Raw genomic sequence first — 21766 nt, forward strand, 5'->3', positions numbered from 1 at the left:
AATAAACATTGTGACAGAATATAGATTAAATATAGCCAACCCCGTCTGTTTCGCACACATAGTTGCGCACCTGTCGGTTTTGTTGCTAAACAACCAACCCATGAGACAATATACAAATGTTTTTGAGAAAGATAATTTGAAAAATAAAATGTTATTGAGTAAATTGAAGGTTATTTGTTGATGTAAAAATCGAAATGTACCGTTTTTAAGTTTGTGTCATTATATTTGTGGTGGGGTTGCAATAAATTATTACGAATAAAAATGGTGTCCCGCTGAAAAGGTTTGAATACCACTTGTGTAGGTCATTAAATTCTGGAGGTGAATTCAAATTCAAATATACATTTCCCAAGTTTGTTTGGAGAGCTATGGTACATAAACATGATCTATTCATTTCAGTTTATATGGAGACAATGTTTTATCACGCAATGACACCCAGCTGTTAACTTAAACAAAGTAGTGTATTGTACTTCTGTCTGCGCTCACGTCTTTAGATTAGATGACTAGCGGCAGAGCCTAAAGAGTTAAAGAAACATCCTGTGTCGTCTGTGATGTCAGCTGCAGGTTAACCTATGGTAAGAGCAAACAGAATGAACCTTTGCTTTTTCAAACACAGGCAGGGCTTGTTTTCTGTTTGCTGTCACCTGACCCATGTCAACCTACAGTTTTACCACCTGTAAAGAGGGGAAGTGGACCCCTGTCCCCCTCACTGACCGTGACTACATACAGTCAGTGACCTGTCTGGTCAAGGATGCGCAGGTCTTTGTTACCTGTGTTGTCAGCTCTGTGACCAACAGTACACTGAACCGTGGGATATAAAGTATATTGTACAGGTAACTTCCAAAATAAAGGAAACACCTGAGTAAATGAGGGATACAAAGTATATTGCTGTGCTGACATATGGAATTGTTCTAAGATGGTCATACTATGAATCATTTAGCTATTTGATTTTGAATTTTAGGACCCCTTTAGGTATATACTGTATATATATATATTTTTACAAGTATTTGATAAAATATTCAATTTGGCTTTTACTACTATAGCCCAGAGAAACACATTCAATAGTGAAAACAGTTTACCTTCCATCCCTCTCCTCGCCCCAACCTGGGCTTGAACCAGGGACCCTCTGCACACATCAACAACTGACACCCCACGAAGCATCGTTACCCATCGCGCCTCAAAATCCGCAGCCCTTGCAGAGCAAGGGGAACAACTACTTCAGGTCTCAGAGCGAGTGACGTTACCCGATTGAAACGCTATTAGCGCGCACCATCGCTAACTAACTAGCCATTTCACATCGGTTACAATAGCATATTCATAAACACATATTTAACCCCTTTTTGTGGATAGGCACAAAACTACCTTCATACTTCCATTAATTTGTTTAACGGGTACCAGTTACCTTCAGATCAGTCCTGTGGCACTGGTGGGGGTCATAGAGCAAAACTGGCACTCATCTGAAGTCAGTACAGTCGTGTTTGTGACAATCTCCCCTTTCCACAGTGGGGTCACGTTAGTTTGTAGCCCAAACGGTTTGGACACTACAAACAGAAGTTGACACATCGATGGTACCGACTTCAGAAGAGTCCCCTGACACTTGAGTCTCCCCTTTCCATAGAGTGACCACTTTATGCTGATGTTTACTGTATTTTGGCAGTTACCTGTGTCCTGAGACCCCTGCAAGTAAACTGGATAGACACAGTCTGGAATGTAATCATCACCTGTATTTGTGATTTAAAGGGAGATGTATAGGTAGGGACTGATGCTGCAAGTTGAAACTGAATTTAAAGAGTTATTTTCTCTGTGAGTACAGTATGTGAGCTGGCATGAGCCACTGTGAGGGTCCCAGTGCTCTGTCTGTTATTCACACATACAGTGAGATGAACTCTGCGGAGGGGAGGCAACAAACCGGGCCTAAAGAGATAGAGAGAGAGAAATAATGCCTCATCTATTCTCCATGACATTATATAAGCATTTCCGATTACTGCCTTTTTAAAGTGTTTTATTCACTCCACACTGCGCTGGGTGACTAAGTGGTTGTACTTAGTGATCGTGACCGGTTTTCTGGCCTGTTATTTTTAGGATTGCATACGGGTAATATTGAATACCTTCCAGTTACTACCAATGCACTTGTGGTTAGTGACAGTTTCTCATTGAATGTGTGTTACTTCCCTTAATCAGTAGACAATTAATGTGGATTGACAAGACAGACAATGAAAGTAATGCACATAAAATATGTATTTTTGTCAAATCTACAATACAGTTGTATAAATTACAAAATGACCTTCACAAACAAGTAACTTTTATCAAATAGCATCTGAGAAAAATTGTGTGAGTAAAAGTGCCTTTTATCTTTTTTTAAGCCAAGTGAAGCAACAACAAAAACAATTGTACTCCTAAAAAGGTTGAATCTCAGGAGAATCAAGCTAGCATCACGTAGTCATCCAAAGTACAAGTAGCAATTTTTTTAAGCAAAAAACGAACTACAATAAGAAACTAAAGCAACTAAACCACTAAGTAACAAAGGTGTAAAATAATAGAGAAAATATTTTCTAAAGAGCTTTATTTTTCCCTACGAATTATATCTGGTTCAGTAGTAAGCCACATACAGGTTATAAAATGTGTTTCATTGGTGAGGGCTCTTCTGGGAATAGGGAACTAGTGTTCCTCTGCCCACCCATGTTCCTCTGCCCACTCATGGCTAAATAACATCACTAGGATGGAAGGACTTGGTTCATTTTAGTGTTTTTGTATGAGTTGAAGGGCTCTATTGTTGGAAGTTGTACTGATGTTATTCTGTTATTGTCCAGTTCACTATAGGTCATAGTGTAGGAGTTCCTGAGTGGTTAAATCCTAGTCACATCATTGGAGGAATAACGTATTGATTATGATAAACAAACCATTTTTATACATTCCCATATGGCCATTGGCCAGTGGGGTAAACTATCTCTCAATGGACTCTTCATACAGTATATTGTTTATTAAAACATTTCAATGCTAGTACTAGTACTGTAGATACTAGGCTTCCCTACTCATGCTTCTATGAAAATGTATGCACATGACAGCAGGAACGTTATATAAGAGGAAATAAAAGTCAGATACAAATAATTCAGAAGTGATGTCGTGTCACGATACACAGTTCTGTGCTCCACGAGAGAGAGAGAGAGAGTACAAACTGAACGGTGTGAGGCTCATTTCACACACATTAAGGCTGTTTTTTCTGCACTCTAAAAATAAATGCTAGGAAAAAAGACTATGAGCATTTCAAAGCACAAATACATAGATGTGTGTTAGCTATAGCACACATGCAGTGATGAGGCTGTGCGTCGCAGCAGGCAGAGCGATTCACACAACTGTAACAAATAGATGGATGAAGTGAAGCAGAAGACGGAAGACACTCCAGTGAGGGTACCATTAAACTAGCTCAATGACAAAAAATATACACACTTCCTTCCTTCCATCATCGAAACTGTTACTGGCTATTTTCTATGTTGTTAATAACATTTACCATTGCCTCTGCCTGAAAGAGAAAATATTGAGACGGTTTCAAACTTGGAAAATTCCTCCTGCAATGAAAAATAGCCCTATACAAGAAATGCAATATAAATTCTTCAAAATCACTATCCCCAGAGTAGAATGGATAGTCTGAACACCTGATGTTGATGATGTCATGGGCTAGTAAACATGCCTGAGATCTCAGCTTGTGCTTGTGAATTTAACATTAACATTGTTTGTGTTTTTTATGTTTTGGCTCAACTGGCATTCTTTCAGCGGACCTGTCCATGAGAGTGCAGAGACTGAGACCTGACCTCAGGTCCCTTAGCCTGAGACCTGACCTCAGGTCCCTTAGACTGAGACCTGACCTCAGGTCCCTTAGACAGAGGAAATGACTCTAGTGCCGGCAGAGAAGGTTGTGTCAAGTGTGGCCTCATTGAGGTGAATGTTTAGCCTGTTGAGGGTTAAAGGGGTAGGAAGCTGCCAAGCCTCAGTACCATTGGGGCCCATGACCTCTCTGTCTAACTCAGGGTGACCATCTCATATTTGTCCTTGACGTTGTTCTCCCCCTGTTTCTCAGGCTCGGCATGGTGCAGCTCGATGAACAGGAAGTAAACGCCGGCCCCCACCACTCCTCCCACCATGGGCCCCGCTACTGGGATCCACCACCAGCAGCCTCCAGCACTGCACAGACCAGAGGAGATATACATACAGGGGTTTAGGAGTTTACATTTGACTTTGTAGTGAGTAAGTTAAAATAAAACATTTAATACCAAATACACTGAGTGTACAAAACATTAGGAACACCCGCTCTTTCCATGACATAGACTGACCAAGTGAATCCAGGTGAAAGCTATGATCCCTTATAATGTCACTTGTTAAATCCACTTCAATCAGTGTAGATGAAGGGGAAGAGACAGGTTAAAGAAGGATTTTTAAGCCTTGAGAGAACATGGTTTGTGTATGTGTACCATTCAGAGGGTGAATGGGCAAGACAAAAGATTTGTGTCTTTGAACGGGGTATAGCAGTAGGTGCCAGGCGCACCAGTTTGAGTGTGTCAAGAACTGCAACGCTGCTGGGTTTTTCATGCTCAAAAGTTTCCCGTGTGAATCAAGAATGGTCCACCAAGTTTAACACAACTGTGGGAAGCATTGTCGTCAACATGGGCAAGCATCCCTGTGGAACGCTTTCGACACCTTGTAGAGTCCATGCCCCGACGAATTGAGGCTGTTCTGAGAGCAAAAGGGGGTGCAACTCAGTAATGTTTTGTACACTATCTACAGGGTAAATAGTGGTCGCCCGCGTTAAAGGGACAGTGCAGTCAAAAACATGATTTATCTGTTTATTTTATGATATCTCCACACTATGAGGTGTAAAAAACACTCTGAAATTGTGAAAAATATTATAATTCCCTTTAAGAGTAAGAGCTTATTGAAAAAATGCTTGGAGTTTCAGCCTGTTCAGGTGGGATGCAGTTTTTGGCCGACAGCATTAAATCATAATCTAATCTAATTATTCGGACCAATGACCAGTTGTCTTCTACCTGCATATGTGTCTTCTTAATTTGAAGGGGTAAGCATGGATGATTCTATCCGCCAATCAGGGATGTGTATGAAAATATATTTCAATTTGTATCAACACGCCCACACAATCAGACATCATAATCGATAGCAAAAGGAGGCTCAGGGTAATTATTGATAAAAAACATATTTGCCGTTATTTTCATGTGATACAGTAATGATTTAAAAATACATTGAAAAAGACACTGCATGGGGCTTTAAAGCAACCCAGGAACGTGCCATGGTCTGAGGTACGCTACTGTACATTACACAGGAGGTTGGTGGCACCTTAATTGGGGAGGATGGGCTTGTGGTAATGGCTGGAGCGGAATCAGTGGAATGGTATCAAATACATCAAACACACGGACCATTCCATTTGCTCCGTTCCAGCCATTATTATGAGCCGTCCTCCCTTCAGCAGCCTCCACTGGTACGTTGTAAGCAGATTCCACTACTACCTTTTGTTTATTTACACAGTAAGACCCCCTAGATAGGCTCTCTCTAATCTCCACCTCTCACTACTCCTCTACTCTCTCTCACATTTTCGGGATCAGTGTCCCTTCCACGGGACAGTTGAGCTAATGTAGACTAATGCGATTAGCATGAGGTTGTAAGTAACAGGAAAATTTCCCAGGATATAGACATATCTGATATTGGCAGAAAGCTTCAATTCTTGTTAATCTAACTGCACTGTCTAATTTACAGTAGCTATTACAGTGAAAGAATACCATGCTATTGTTTGAGGAGAGTGTACAATTTTGAACGTGAAAAGTTATTAATAAACAAATTAGGCACATTTGGGCAGTCTTGATACAACATTTTTAACAGAAATGCAATGGTTCATCAGATCAGTCTAAACGGTGCACATACACTGCTGCCATCTAGTGGCCAAAATCTAAATTGCACCTGGGCTGGAATAATACATTATGGCCTTTCTCTTGCATTTCAAAGATGATGATACAAAAAAATACAAAAGAACGGTTGGCTATTCTTTGTATTATCTTTTACAAGATCTATTGTGTTATAATCTCCTATTTTCCTTTCACTTTTCCACAAACTTCAAAGTATTTCCTTTCAAATGGTACAAAGAATATAAATATCCTTGCTTCAGGGCCTGAGCTACAGGTAGATTTGGGTATGTCATTTTAGGCAAAAATTTAAAAAAAGGGGCGGATCCTTAAGAGGTTTCAATCTGCCTGCTAGTCTATTGATCCAACTATACATAAAGTTGATCTGTTCCCACTCCCCACCAATCTGTTTCTAGTAATGCCTAATTCTAATTGTGCTTTACAGATTTGCCAGTTATCTTAATAGCGGGTAATAGTAAAAGCCTAACAATTTCCAATGACCCCCAGATCACCCCTCAAACTCCCACCTAAACAGCTCTTTGCTACTGTAGCCTACGTAGTACATGTCCTGATTCTGTCCTGAACTGAGCGCTTGATCACCTCACTGCAACTCCTTGATAGAGATTAGCCTCCCTCTGCTAGTACTGACTGGTTGGATCCTGTGGGCGAAAGGGACTGAATTACCAGCAGTGACGTGACAAGGCCCAGGTAGGAAAACAGACAGTGTCTAAACAGGCTGTGTTTAGCTGCTAAACTACCAGGGGGTGGATGCAGACTACAGGGCTGGTGGATTAGGGTGTGTAATCTATGGGCAGAGCCAGGGTGACTAACCATATCCCATGATCAGGCCTGATGACAGACAGACACACTGGGTCCCACGATGACATCTCGTAGACATGGCACACTCCCAGCTCTTCCTACTGTACCTACTGACGTCAAAGAAATGTGCCACTGTACCTGGTCCTATTGCTTTCAGTTTCCCTACAGAGATTCAGTGGATGTAATCTATGGTGGATGGAATGTACGCTTTATGTCCTACTATCACCCTTATACATCTCTATCTTAACATCGTGATTACAGCTGTGTGTGCTGCTAAAACGTTTGAGATTTAAGGGACGTACTTAAACCTATATTTCAAATGGGCAGATTACGTCAGATTTGACAGTATGATGTAAATCTCAGGGCCGCAGGTTTATGTGCGCATAAGAGAGAACTAATTTTAAATGTATACGTATATAGATAATCTCATATAGAGATTATATTAATTTGAGTCAGCTTGCTACAGCAGGAAAGGAATCCTGCAGCAACAGGAAATTATAAGTCATGGACATTTTTGTAGGGGTTCATACATTTTTGATAAGGGAAAATCAAGTCTTCAATCTCAAAGTGGAAATTACAAACTTTAGAAACCTTTTTAAACTTCAAATACACTACAAGTTTGAAATGTCCTGCATTGCAGGAGAGTTCTCCTATAGCAGGGTGATCAAATTAAGATCCTACATCTGTATGCAAAACATCTGGTAAGATGTAGTGTGAACACGGTATAAAGTAGAGGGTCAAATACTGTACGTTAACGTTTCCCACCCCAGTAGGGGACCCCCAGCCATTGCACACAATTGTTCTATTCCAGCTCCAGCACTCCTGATTCAGCTTGTGATTTAACCGACCAGCCCTTTTCCGATGAACTGTGCTAGTGCTGGGAATAGAACAAATATGTGCAATGGCGGGTCTCCCCAAAGTGCAGGTTGGGAAACTGTTGACTTTGGCCATTAGATCAGACAGCGCCCTCTACTGAAGAGAAGTCTATAGTGCACTGGCAGAGATGTCCCTCATATCCTTCACATTTATCTTATGTAACTCTTCTTTAGCCCAGCTCTCATTGTTAAATAACTGCTTGTGAATTGCTTCACCCAGGTTTCTCTGGGGACAGTGGAAGTTTGCATGGCAAAGTACAGACATTACAGCCGATGACCGCTTTGCTTATCTAGTGTAAATAAATACCCAAAGACCAGGGACAGCTTTGAGGAGTGATGGCAGAGAGAGGGAGTCTGCCTCTGACAGTAGGACACACAATGGTGCCATTTTTCTGTTATATGAAGCATGGAATATTTATGTGCGGAAAAATAATCTTACTCTGCCCGCTCACGTCTCCAAGCCTTTTTGAAAATGCAGGAGATACAAGAGGTTGCTGGAAATATTGATTGAGATTGTCAGAAGAGCAGAGATAGCGATAGAGCCGCATACTCCTGCTCTTCCTGAAGGAGGCCAGGCCGCTGGTATTCACTCCCATGTTTCTCACACTGCGTGCCCAACTCCCAGCCACTGCTGGGGAGGAGGACTGAAAAGCAGCATGATGTGCCTGCAGCTCCGCTTGGCACGCTCAGATCAGAGAGGGGCTTTCCTGTCACACACACATACTCTGTTTTTTCGTCTTCATGAATCTTTCAATGTTCTACTGTAAAGTGAGCACGGGCTGTTTGATTTTTTTAGGAGAAGAAAGCTCATTTTCAATTTCAAAGGGTTTCAGGGCAAAAGGCATCTAACAATGTTTGTGAAATGCTACTGTACTTTTGGAGGCAATCCAGCTCTCATTTGTGGGATGTGTCTTCTCTCTAGTATAAGCATTGTTGAAAATTACCGGAACACCTCCATGCCCCATCCGGCCACAGCAGTGAAGAGCCTTGGGCCCAGGTCTCTGGCAGGGTTGATGGGATAGCCACAGTTGAGTCCCATGGACACTCCGATGGCCATGATGATCAGGCCAATGCACAGTGGCTCCATCCCTTTAGGAGCTCCAATGTTCTTCCCATCAATAATGGCCAGAATGCACAGGATCAAGGCAGCTGTTCCTATTACCTGGAGACAAGGCATCAGCCATGAGTTTGAGATAGCAATGATCAAAACAGATAATTGACAGACATACAGATGTAGGATCTTAATTTGAACCAGTTTGCTACAGCAGGAAAATAATCCTGCAGCATCAGGAAATGTGAATTATTATGTAGATTATAATTAAAGGGATAGTTTGCCCAAATTACAAAATAACATATTGGTTTACTCAACCTGTAAGTAGTCTATGGACAAGGTATGACAGCAGTCCATGCTTTGGTTTAGATTCCCTGGCAGTGGCTGGCATTGTTTACAAGCGCTAACAGCCTTTTAAACATTGAATACACTGCAAATTTGCATTTCCTGCAGTGCAGGAAAATTCGCAGCAACAAAAGAGTGATCAAATTAAGATCCTACATCTGTATTCAGTATATTCATTACCGCTACAAATGAACAGTCTGTAGCTACTGCTCATGCTGTTACTGTGATGCCTCCACCAATATAGAAAAGACAGCCTCTCATAATAGCGTAACAGTGGTATTCCTTGTAGCTTTTTATGTAATGGTAGATGATAATAGGAGTTGGATACCAGATAGTGACAGGGGGAGAATGGCTTGTTGTTATGGTCTGGGTTTTATAATGACTGTCTGTGGCCAGCAGGACTAATTTGCTGTGATGACCTGTGGCCGTCTATTCTGTTGCCTAAGCCTATAATGGGGCTTCCCCTTTCCCCTGGATGAAGGATAGATTAGGCAGTTTTAAAGTCTTTTGAACAGTATCCATATGGTTAGATATTAGGAGCAAACCTTATCTTGGGCTAAAAATACTCAACAACTCAACAATTGCATGAATTACTGTTCATAGAGGGGAAAACGACTGCTTGAATGTTTGCTTCTATTAGTCAGTTAATGATTGTTTTCTGATTATATTTTGACCCCCTACCCACACACCCAACCACATAACCACATAACCACATAACCACACACACACACACACACACACACACACACACACACACACACACACACACACACACACACACACACACACACACACACACACACAAGGTTGGGCTGAATTCGAATTGAAGGCAGTCAATTTAGGAAGTAAACTACAATTACAATGAAATAATTGAAAAAATTGCATTTATTTTCAAAGACTTAAACTGAATAGTAAAGCTATTTATATCAAAAGTTTTTAAAAATCCTTAATTTACTGTAAATTTCACTGCCTTTAATTCGAAACCAAACTTGCATGTGCACACTCAGCTCTTGGGTATTCAACACATATGGTTGTTTTTGCTCAGCCAGTATTGCTCACAATATATGTATGAGAGCAACAGCTGTTCCGGACGACTGTGTGATCACGCTCTCCGTTGCCCGATTTGAGTAGGAACTTTAAAACAGGTTAACATTCACAAGGATTACCAGGAATAATCTGCATGCTCTGAGTACCAGGATGCCTACTCATAGCTGGCAAGTGTCTTCACTGACATATTCAACCTCTCCCTGACACAGTCTGTAATACCTACATGTTTCAAGCAGCCCACCATAGTCCCTGTGTTCAAGAACGCCAAGGTAACCTGTCTAAATGACTACCACCCCGTAACCCGTATCACGTCTGTAGCCATGAAATGCTTTGAAAGGCTGGTCATGGTTCACATCAACAACATCATCCCAGACACCCTGGACTCAATCCAATTCGCATACCGCCCCAACTGATCCACAGATAACGCAATCTCTATTGCACTCCACACTGACCTCTCCCACCTGGACAAGAGGAACATTTATGTGAGAATGCTGTTCAATGACTCAGCTCAGCGTTCAACACCATAGTGCCCTCAAGCTCATCACTAAGCTAAGGACACTGGGACTGAACACCTCCCTCTGAAACTGGATCCTGGACTTCCAGACGGCCGACAGGTGGTGAGGGTAGGCAACAACACATCCGCCATGCTGACCCTCAACATGGGGGTCAGAGCCTTGGCAGGACCAGGACAACAAACTCTCCTTCAACGTCAGCAAGACTAAGGAGCAGATCATGGACTACAGGAAACAGAGGGCCGAGCATGCTCCCATTCACATCGACGGGGCTGTAGTGGAGCGAGTCGAGACCTTCAAGTTCATCAGTGTCCACATCACTTAGGATCTATCATGGTCCACACACACCAACACAGTCGTGAAGAGGACACGACAACTCTTCCCCTTCAGGAGGCTGAAAAGATTTGGCATGGGCCCTCAGATCCCCCAAGAGTTCTACAGCTGCACCACTGAGAACATCTTGACTGGCTGCATCACCACTTGGTATGGCAACTGCTTGGCATCAAACCACAAGGCGTTACAGAGGGTAGTGCGTACGGCCCAGTACATCACTAGGGCCGAGCTCCCTGCCATCCAGGACCTCTATACCAGGCGGTGTCAGAAGAAGGTCCTGAAAAATGTAAAAGATTCCAGACACCCAAGTCATAGACTGTTCTCTCTACTACTGCATGGCAAGCGGTACTGACGCACCAAGTCTGGAACCAACAGGACCCTGAAGAGTTTCTACCCCCAAGCCACAAGACTGCTAAATAGTTAGTTAAACAGTTAACCAAATAGCTACCCAGACGATCTGCATTGACCCTTTTTTGCACTAACCTTCTTGACTCATGACTACTGCTGCTGCTACTGTTTATTATATATCTTGTTGCTTAGTCACTTTATTCCTAGCTATATGTACATATCTACCTCAATTACCTCATACCCATCGACTCAGTACCGGTACCCCGTGTACATAGCCAAGTTATCGTTACTCATTGTGTATTTATTATTACTTTTATTATGTGTTATTACTTTTCTATTATTTCTTTATTTTCTCTCTCTCTGCATTGTTGGGAAGGGCCCGTAAGTAAGCATTTCACTCTTCGTCTACACCTGTTGGTTACGAACCATGTGACAGCTAATATTTGATTTGATTTGATTTGACACATACTACAGCCTGTTCACCATGTACATGCACATGACTGATCTAAATGCATTCGGGGGCCCGAGGGGTGCAGTGCTCTAAGGCACTGCATCGCAGTGCTAGAGGCGTAACTACAGACCCGGGTTCAATCCTGGGCTGTATCACAACCGGTCGTGTTCGGGAATCCCATAGGGCGGTGCACAATTGGCCCAGCGTCGTCCAGGTTAGGGTTAGTTTGGCCGGGATAGCCCATCATTGTAAATAAAAATGTGTTCTTAACTGACTTGCCTGGTTAAATAAATGAATGCTCACGTGCACATTCACTTATATACATACTATTACACATGTACTGGCATGTTCTAGCTCACTTCAAACATAAATCAGGGTGTGTGCCTGTGCGGCTCATATCATTCAGTAACAAAAAGTATTAGGATATGGTTAGATAACCATTGATGGTGCATCTCTCACCTGGTCTACGAATCCTCCAAGGACTGAGATGTGCTTGGCAGGGTAGGATGCCCATATATTAGCTGTGGCATTGACACCAGTAACTTGCATAACTCCTCCTGTGTGTTCCATTAAGGCATCTATGAAAAAGGGAATAATGGAATTAGCCATTGAGTTTTCCCAATAATGTTAGTGTTATTAATAACCTATAATGTTCCCACTCCAATAATGATCAATACCTTTCCATTCAAATATCACACTGGCTAAATGCTATGAATATGGATTCCATTTAGAATCTCTGCATTAATGTGTATGATCATAATGATGATGATTATGATGATAGTGATGGACATGATGACAGTAACACCTACCATAATACAACCCATAGACAGCACAAGATCCAGCAAAGGCACCCAGGAACTGTGCTGCCACGTAGACAGGGAACTTCTTTATAGGCAGCTTGCCCAGGACCACCATGGCCAGGGAGACTGCTGGGTTCACATGAGCCCCTGGAACAAAGGTCAAAACTGGATTTCAAAACAAGGTTCAAGCTTTTGTAGGAAGTCTGAAACACATTAATTTATAACCACTATCCTTATTTAGTGGATTCAGTCATAGACACAATGACGGCACAACACTAGGCGGGGCACAAGGTGGGGACCGAGGCTCTGGGTGACCTCAGCGGGGCAACACTGCTGGGGGTTTCAGAGCGCCCCAAACACTAATCCCCAGCCCTGTTCACTAACTGTGGCCACAACAGCTGGCTGAAACATCCGATCGGAATTGGGTCTGACATAATCTGCCTGAATCTGCTTAAGGCTCTTCAAACTGCATGTCGTTGGAATGACCCAGCCATGACACACCTCCGCTAACAAGGGTGCTGGTTTACTCTGCCTGTAAATTAGCATCGCCGACATAGGAGTGAAAAGGAGCGGGGGGAAACAGAAGTGTGTTGTGTTCCACTTGGAGAGGCTAGCCTGGCTGGGAAGACTGGAGACCCATGCCCCAGTAAAGCTCATTAGTCCAATACCTGTGATCATCATCAGAGATGTCACCTAACAGCGTGAAGGCTTCTCATCCACACATGGGCCCCAGGGTTGAATGGCCCAATATGCAGTGAAGGTTCCTATACTGTAGCCTACTACACACTCCATTCTTGCTGAATTCATTTTCGCTCAAGGAAGCTCCTCAATTAATGATTAATCCACATTCATCCAAACATGGCATAAATATTGGCTTCCCAACACTGGTCTGATGTGCTGCAGCTGTAAACCAGGCATTGAGGATGAGGGGTGGTCCTGAGTTGAGCTTTAGAGATACAGTACAAAGACTAAGCTCACACTCTGCCAACACTGGATTTTCTAAGATGAAAGCACATTGAGTATGGCTCATATAACACTCAGATTATCTCATATGCTACAGTGTTCATATTATCCCGGGGGTGGGCATTAAAAGCTCTAATCACATCGTTGCTCTTTTATGTCCCAATTGTGATGGAAATTACCACGGCAATTTCAAATTACAACTCATCATCCCCCATTACGTAAAGCCTCGCTGAGACATAATGAAACCCTTGATTGCTGATTAAAAAGCACTCTCCACCTTGCTCAGCAAGCTCACCTAAGGCAGCGTGACTTTTAAAAAGTAATTCCCCCTAATGTTATCCCTCTGTGTCATTATTGCTGCCGAAGCGAGAAGGAGAGGGCGATCCTTGCTTTAATCTCTATGGAATGCACCCAATAAAGTTCCCCTGGACATGAGGACACAACTCCAGCCTTGTAAATCTAGCCGGCACACTTCATCCTCTGACATCAAGAAGCAGCCAGGCATTAGGAATGGGTAATCGAGCTATTGCATATTTCTTCCATTTCCTCTGTGCCTCTTCCCCAGTTAGGGTAATACTAAATGGTCCCCACGTTGAGTCCAGACTGCTATGGAATACTAAGATGATGTTCTCTGTATCATTTTTGCCATGTTGCTGAGTCTCTAGTGATGACCTAGGTCTCCACAGTCCATTGCTGTTACTGTATGTGGACTTTCCCCAGGACACAAGTCAGGGTGAAGCACACAGGATAGGATAAAGTAACCCTTTTTAAGGAATACCTAGGATAGGATAAAGTAATCCTTCTAACCCCGCCCCCCCCTAAAAGATTTAGATGCACTATTGTAAAGTGGTTGTTCCACTGGATATCATAAGGTGAATGCACCAATTTGTAAGTCGCTCTGGATAAGAGTGTCTGCTAAATGACTTAAATGTAAATGTAATGTAAATGTGTTAGTGATCCATGACTGTACTCTTTACTTTCTCTCCTGTGATCTACCTGACAATAGGGATGGACATCATCTCCCCCTTTCTCAAACAATGAACATGTGAACATGTGGATGTGAGGACATCCATGGAGCCATAACACACAGTTGCCCAGACATGTGGGAAGTACATGTTGTCCTTTAAGAGTTTAGTACCTGAGAACAAAGAGAGCCAGACATCCATGGTCAAAGTTCATGACAAAGTAAAGCCTTTTCATCAAAGACAAACAACCATTGATAACCTTTGAGTCCTGCTCACATTTTGTAACCCAAAACCCTTTTTAATATTAAGATCCCTTGGTCAATTGCACACAATTTGACTTCTGCTTTTAACCCCTCTGAGACACACATGAGCAGGTTTTTGGAGAGGTGCGGGGGCTGCCACACTGGGCACCCAGGGAGCTGTTGTTGTGGGGGGTTAAGTGCCTTGCTCAAGGGCAACGGTACACTCTTAGAAGAAAAGGTGCTACCTAGAATCTTAAAGGGTTCTTCGGCTGTCCCCATAGGAGTACGCTTTGAATAACTATTTCTTTGTAGAGAAGGTTCTACATGGAACCCAAAAGGGTTCTACCTGGAACCAAAAGGGGTTTGCCTATTGGGACAGCTGAAGAAACCTTTTGGAACCTTTTTTTCTAAGAGTGTAGAGAATGGAATTTAGGATTTGATACCACCAACCCTCCTGTTGCTGGCTCGCCTCTCTAACCGCTAGTACGTGCCACCCCTTTTGTAATTGGACAAGTTGTTTGTGGATAGAGGTGACTGAGTGCAAAGTATCATTTTTTCTCTCAGTGTTCGTCTTGTGTTTTTTACAGTAATGACACTATACTACATCTGTCAGTATCTCAGTCTCTCCTTTTGTAGTTTCCTGTTGCAAACAAAAGAGGATATAATGACATAAAAAAGGCCTGACTTGTAAAATGAGGTGCTGACCAACTGAAAAGTCTCAACACTAAACACACATGTTGTGTTGCAACTTCAATCATACTGCAAAATCAACTATTTGGGATGTTAGAACACTGTATGTTGGCTATGTGCTGAGTGGACTTTAGAAATGGATGTTGAGAATGCAAAGTTATGTAAAGGAGGTATGGTATTCACCTGACACTCCCCCAGCCACGTAGACGGCCATCATCACCCCCAGAGTGAAGCCGATGTGGATGGTCAGGGGTTCTCCCAGAGCTCCCTTACTCAGCACTGTCTGGGCCACCGAGCCACATCCAAAGAGCTGGGACGGAGACAGAGAGAAAAAACACAAGCAAAAACATGTTGGAAGGAGGAAGAAAGAGTCGTTGTTTTTTAATTTCCAATTACGCACTAAAGACTAGTCCTCTTGTTCTACAGCCTTCATTTCTAATTAGATGGCCTTTTAGATCAGTGCGTTCCCCCTGAACCCTGTAAGAAGAATGCCATAGAAGATGTCCCATTTGAAGCATGGGAAATTATCATCAATCCTTTCATTGTTTATTAGAAGGACAAGTAAATCAAAACAAAAGTGTTGAAAGAAGGATGCCGTCCAAAAATAGCTGTTTCTGTTGTGAGGAGTGGATTAGTCCGTTGATGCTGTGCCGCTGACCTAGATGACCACTGACTCACTGAGCCCACTGAGACTGAGCCTCAGTAAGCCCAGCCACTGAGCTGTGACACTCAGACAGACAGGACAGGACGGGGAGGTGAACCTAGAGGGGACAGGTAGAAGGCAAAGGACAGGTCAGCTTATTAAGGACCCCTGTAGATGTCACCTCAGTAAACACTGTTTCCCTCCAAGCTTGGTGATGATGGGGAAATGTGTGTGTTTTTACTGCAGTAATAATGCAGAGAGAGAGAGTGTGTATGTCTGTTAAGGGGAATAATGGACTGTGAATTGGACCAGGTGGTCTATCTTATGCTAATGGTTTCTCTGTATTCAGTGTAATGTAGATCTGTTTTCATTCCATTTCAAATCACTGTATTCATTGGCAAGTTGATTGCAATTGATGGGGGGGGGGGGGGTTGCTTTACAACCATGCATTAAATATTGATGCTATCGATTTTCAGCCTACAAGTAACATATAGGGTAGCCGTGTTCATCAAATAATGGAGCTTGCGGAAATATAAAGGTGTGCAGTATGCTATACAAATTGGGTCTATTTATTCACAGATTAGATACATTCTAAGGAAATATGAATGTCATATCACTGTGATGATCATACATCATATGGAATGGTGCATGGTGCATGGTGATTGGTGCATGGTGCATGGTGCATGGTGAATGGTGAATGGTGCATGTCAGTAAAGCTTTACTGTGTTTGATCATGTTTTTCTTTATGTCTGAAAACACCAAGCATCCCATTAATTCTCCCCCTCCTATCCTCCACCTGTCAAACTTGCCATTACAACATTCTCTAGATGTCTTAATTATCTCCCAAGGAGTTTCTCAGACCAGAATTACGGATGAGCATATCAAAGAGAAGCCACATTATCAGGATATATTAGTCAGCACCTAAACATGTCAAAACATGATATCCCTGTTGACAGATCAAGTCCCCTGAGAACAATTTTGACACCTTATTACCATATTGTTGCAGCTTTAAAGCAGGCTATTAAATGACAGTCAGATGATGAGGGATAGTGTCCATGTACTTACTATTAATACGAATATCCCCAGAAATTCTGCCAGGAACTCTTTGATGATGTCCTTCCTCAGGGCACATTGCTCCTTCATTTTTCTTTTCCTCTCAAGGTCCATATTTCCCGAGGACATCTGATGTCTCACTCTTGTCAGGACAGACAGTTGAAGAGTAGTGTGAGTGTGAGCATGAACATGAGCGTCTCTCCGGTAGTTCAGGATATAACCCCTCCTCCCCTTAGTAGCCTACTACACGTGTATTATGTACACTCGACTGACATGACCTGTTAATCTTTTTCTTCCATGAAACTGTCCCCCATCACCACCGCTACCGCCAGAGGTGCACTCTTTGGCTCCAAGTGCTTTATTGGTCAATAAGTGTTTGATTGGTCAATAATGACTCCAATGGTCAGCAACTGACTGAACGTGGACAGGGCGCATTTATACGCGCGAATGTAGACAGTGTGCATTTACTCATAACTTGTCTATTTTCTATCAACAAAGTAATTCTTTCAAGTTTTAATTATATGGTTGATAATAATTAAATAATTCAAATGTGGCAAATATCCCACTGGGCACAAACTGGTTGAATCAACGTTTCAACGCAATTTGTCAAGTATTGTGGTGTGGAATCTATGTGGAAAATGTAAACTGTTGTTTTACGGATGGAATTTCAACCACAGGATTTTGCCATCAAAGTAACAAAGTTTCAACATAGACAAACATTGTATTATATATGTTGAATTTGTACCTTTGAAACAAAGTCAGATCTTCAAAGTTATATCCACTATTAGAAAAAAAACTATAGGCTGTGCAACACTTCCTACTGGAGAGTTGATCTCTCTATAGCTATTCATTTGGTCTCCAATCCAGGGTTTTTACCAAGCCCATTTTACCATTGATATTTGTCAGTGACTACTAACAATGTGCTATTGTGAGAATGACTATTGAGAGATCTCTTAATAACTCAATTCACTGTTGCTATCGAAATCATTCCAAAGGGTAGCAGAGTTAAACAGCTACTGTTTCAATTCAACCCAGGGTTAAACTTAAAATAGACAATGCGCAATACATATAGGCCTATGGTTTCAAGCTTTGGTTGATTTCAAACGTAATCTTCAAGTTAATCATTAATATGTTGAATTCACATCTCCATCTCAACCAAACGTTAAAGAACAGGACTAAATCAAATCAAACTTAATTTCAGGTGCATTTCAAGTTAGATTTGATTAGATTTAGTCATATTCTTGAACTTAGATGTTTGGTTGAGATGGAGATGTGAATCCAACACATTTTAGTTTGTAGACAAACTGGAATTAAAGCCAGAGTAAGTCAGTGGCACAGATGGAACTATCTAAGCAGAAGATCTCCTTCAAATGTTGATATTTGGTTGCATTGACTACCAAACACAATTCAATATCACTTTTGAAATACAATAAATAGACTATTAACTTGTCTACAAGTTAAACAATGATATGTTGGATTCATATCTCCAACTCAACCAAAAATTAAAATTCAAGAATGGGATTAAGCCAGTGGCTCAGATGGAGCTATCCAAGCAGTACATACATCTCAATTAAATGTTGGTTTTTGGTTGCATTATCAACCTAACACAATTCAATATGACATTTGTAGTACAGTAAATAGGCTAATGCTAAGGCTGTCTTACAAACAAATGTAACATTCAACCTTAAAATTAGTAACACATCCATGGCCACATTTTGAGGTGACTGTAACTATAAATGTTTTCTTATGTAATCATATAAAGTGTGCATGTTCAAGATAGCATGCAGAGGTGATCACAGGTCTGTGGAGATCATACAATTGCTGTAATAATCTGCACAATTTCTCGAACGTCATTGATCACTTGCACTATTTACTTTAATGTAATCTCAACTGCAATCCATCAAGGTCATTTGGTTCGGATATTAGATGAAGCACAGTGATAACACATTAATCTCTTGTATAAACCAAAAATCTGACATTGTTTTTGCATTGGAATTTGGTTGTGATTTTAGATGGTTGAAAGCATAGTGATAACACATTGGAAATTCAACAAACGTTTAGCTTTCTTTTTGAGTGGGTGGACTGTAATCACATTGATCAATGTCTAAACCAAATATTTCTCACTTATCCACGTTAAAATGACATGGTATACCCAGTGGGATGTTGAGCATAACACTATTTGTGGATTTTTAGGGAATGCCATGGAATAGTAGTATAGTAATATGACAATGTGACTCATTTGGCTATACATATGTTTTGTCTTATCATATTGACCCATGAATCCATTTGGTGTTAATGAGGATATTGTGTAGAGCCAACCACTGCCCTCTTCAGAGAGTGTTGGGCTAATGATGTGTGCTGCATGTGGCAATGTTGTAATGATATGCATTTTATCTCTTTACCTTGAAGTCTTGTAGACCGTTGTCAAGAAGTTTGAAATAATATGATTTATCATGCAACTCAATGAGTATTTAAAAGTTCCTGACTGTGAGGAGTTAGAAGTGCCTAGCCAATTATCAACAAGCTCTCACAGTCTCATGTCAGAATTAGACGTTCATCCATGTTTCTCAAACATCACATTTCCAAGTTGTTCCAAATGTCCAATTTCGAAGTCTTTAAGGTTAAGTTTAGCATTAACTCAGAATGTTTGTTAGGGTTCAATTTAGGCATCAACTCCGAATTCTTAAGGTTAGGCACTAACTCCAAATGGTTAAAGTAACTGTTATGATTTGGGATAGGCTTAAAAATATATATCAACACAACTTTCTATACCTGGATTCGAACGTGCAACCTTTGAAACCAGTCGCAAATGCTTACGAAATCTAATTGAAGGTAACAGCGCTCACTCTTGCCCCTAGTGGCCGGTTTCCAAGTAATCTCCCGACATTCTCAGATATGGATGGATGTTGAATACTGACTTGTATCCCGGGTGACCTGCCTGCACTTATATCAGGGGTAACTGCCAGCACGTATACCTGACACCTTTCTTCAAACACCTAGAAAGCAGTTCTATTCAGATCATTCAATAGCTATTAATTTCATAGGGAATATAAATCCCCTCGAGGCTTTTGACCTTTAAAACATTGGTATCATATAGGCTTCCTTCTGATCAATCAAGATGCCACCAAATGAAATTATAACTAGGATCAGAGAGTGGCATGTTACTGTATTAGACTGAGTTCCGAGTTAATGTTTTGTCCAACAGAGGGAGCTCAATGAACAGAGAATGAGTGGAGTGGTAGCAGGGAGGTGACACTGTCTCCATGTATGTCTTATCTTCTGCTCCCTGTAGTCTTTTAAAAGGAGAGGCGACAGGTAGAGGATGGGATGGTTTGGTTGCATTAATCAATGTCACTTTTTCGTCTTTGTTGTCTTTGATGTGAAACAGACACGTTAGGAGTGTCGCCCATGCTGTGAAAAAAGGGAGCTGTGGTGATGGAGAAAAAGCACCACTGCGGGGTATTTCCAAATTATACAACTCCGTCCACTTTTGTATTCTGTCAGCCGCTTCTTGGATTGTCAATATATTCAAGGCATGTTGAAAGCCATGTCACAGTAAGAATTTATCTTCTCCACTAGATAGATGTCCAACAACAGTAGGCTATAGCCTATTTCATCAATAAGTAGCCATTAGGTTGGAATAAATAAATAAAAAGTGGAATTATCCAATATGTTATTGTTTAAAAAAGCTATCAACAACATTGTATTTTAAGAGAATGAAATACTGCATCTAGGCCTAGTAGGCTACCTTATTAAATAATGTCATGTAGCCATGTAGATTTATTATCAAACATGGAATCACATGAGAGAGTTCAAATAATCTCACCCAACCAACATTATAAAGGCTACACCTTATATTTTAGGCCGTATATATACATATATATATCTCAGTGATGGAGAGATTACTCATGCCGGTTTAAGAGCTTTGCTTCCAATCACTCGATTTATTGACACATTTAAAATGTAAAAAAAAAACTTGACCCAATAGCAATAATGCGATGTCAGTCATTTGTGGTTTTATTAGTTAACTATTTTAGCCCAAAACTGTTAAAGGCCTATCTTGAGTTGTGAGCAATTGGCTAGTAGGCCTACCATCACTCCCTAGGTGTAAAGATCCGTGTAACTCCTTTTATTTTTTGAGACATCGCTTGAGCCGACTTAAATCGTTCAAATGTGTATTGGGACGTTTGAAGTGAATGCTAACAGGGAATTATCACCACAGGAGCCTCTCATTAACAGACTAGGAAATAATAATGATGGCTTTAAATCCACACTAAATAACATCTTAAGACCTTGTGAGGATGGTATAACAGGCGAGTTGATGAAATGTGTGGCAAACGGACCTTATTCATAGACATCACACTTAAATATGACAAGTGTAGCTAAAGAATAAATACATTATGTCATTCGGGTATGTTCTAAGTAGTCCAGCATCAGAATTAATTCTTATGCTTCTTACCACCTCTTATGGAAATAAGGTCACTGGTATTTCATGAATAGATTAAGTTATAGCTACAAAATAATTAGCTGAGTACTTAAAAATATTCTATACATTTGCCTATTATAGACCCATATCTGGAGAGAAAAAAGTTCAGAATCTCTCTTTCACACTTTTCCATATAAAGAAGGTTCGTTTATTTAAAGGCGCACGGTGGAGTCTTTACAGCTCAAGTCTGTAGCATGTTGTTTTTATTAGAGTCGTTTAAGGAATTGCTTTCACACTTACCGT

The 21766-nt window shown here is 41.3% G+C and overlaps 1 protein-coding gene across 1 annotated transcript; it reads right to left on the reverse strand.

The window, feature by feature from the left end:
* Positions 1-2217: 2217 nt before the first annotated feature.
* Positions 2218-17270, reverse strand: LOC115203099 (aquaporin-9). The gene is made up of 6 exons (XM_029767468.1): positions 17050-17270; positions 15525-15651; positions 12491-12628; positions 12141-12259; positions 8539-8756; positions 2218-4176 (listed from the first exon to the last, which is right to left on the reverse strand). The coding sequence occupies exons 1-6, from the start codon at positions 17164-17166 to the stop codon at positions 4014-4016; spliced, it is 882 nt and encodes a 293-aa protein (XP_029623328.1). The 5' UTR covers positions 17167-17270; the 3' UTR covers positions 2218-4013.
* Positions 17271-21766: the final 4496 nt, after the last annotated feature.

This window comes from Salmo trutta, chromosome 12 (genome assembly GCF_901001165.1).
Source record: "Salmo trutta chromosome 12, fSalTru1.1, whole genome shotgun sequence".
In the NCBI taxonomy this organism is placed as follows: domain Eukaryota; kingdom Metazoa; phylum Chordata; class Actinopteri; order Salmoniformes; family Salmonidae; genus Salmo; species Salmo trutta.

Bases quoted from the DNA above. Each gene is read 5' to 3' on its own strand.
- LOC115203099 (XM_029767468.1), bottom strand. From the start codon at position 17,166: ATGTCCTCGGGAAATATGGACCTTGAGAGGAAAAGAAAAATGAAGGAG. The intron at 12,629-15,524 runs GTGAATACCATA...CCTTTGTTCCAG, and splicing joins CGTGGCTGGGGGAGTGTCAG to GGGCTCATGTGAACCCAGCA. The intron at 4,177-8,538 runs GTAATTTTCAAC...TGGTCTGTGCAG, and splicing joins TGGGGCATGGAGGTGTTCCG to TGCTGGAGGCTGCTGGTGGT.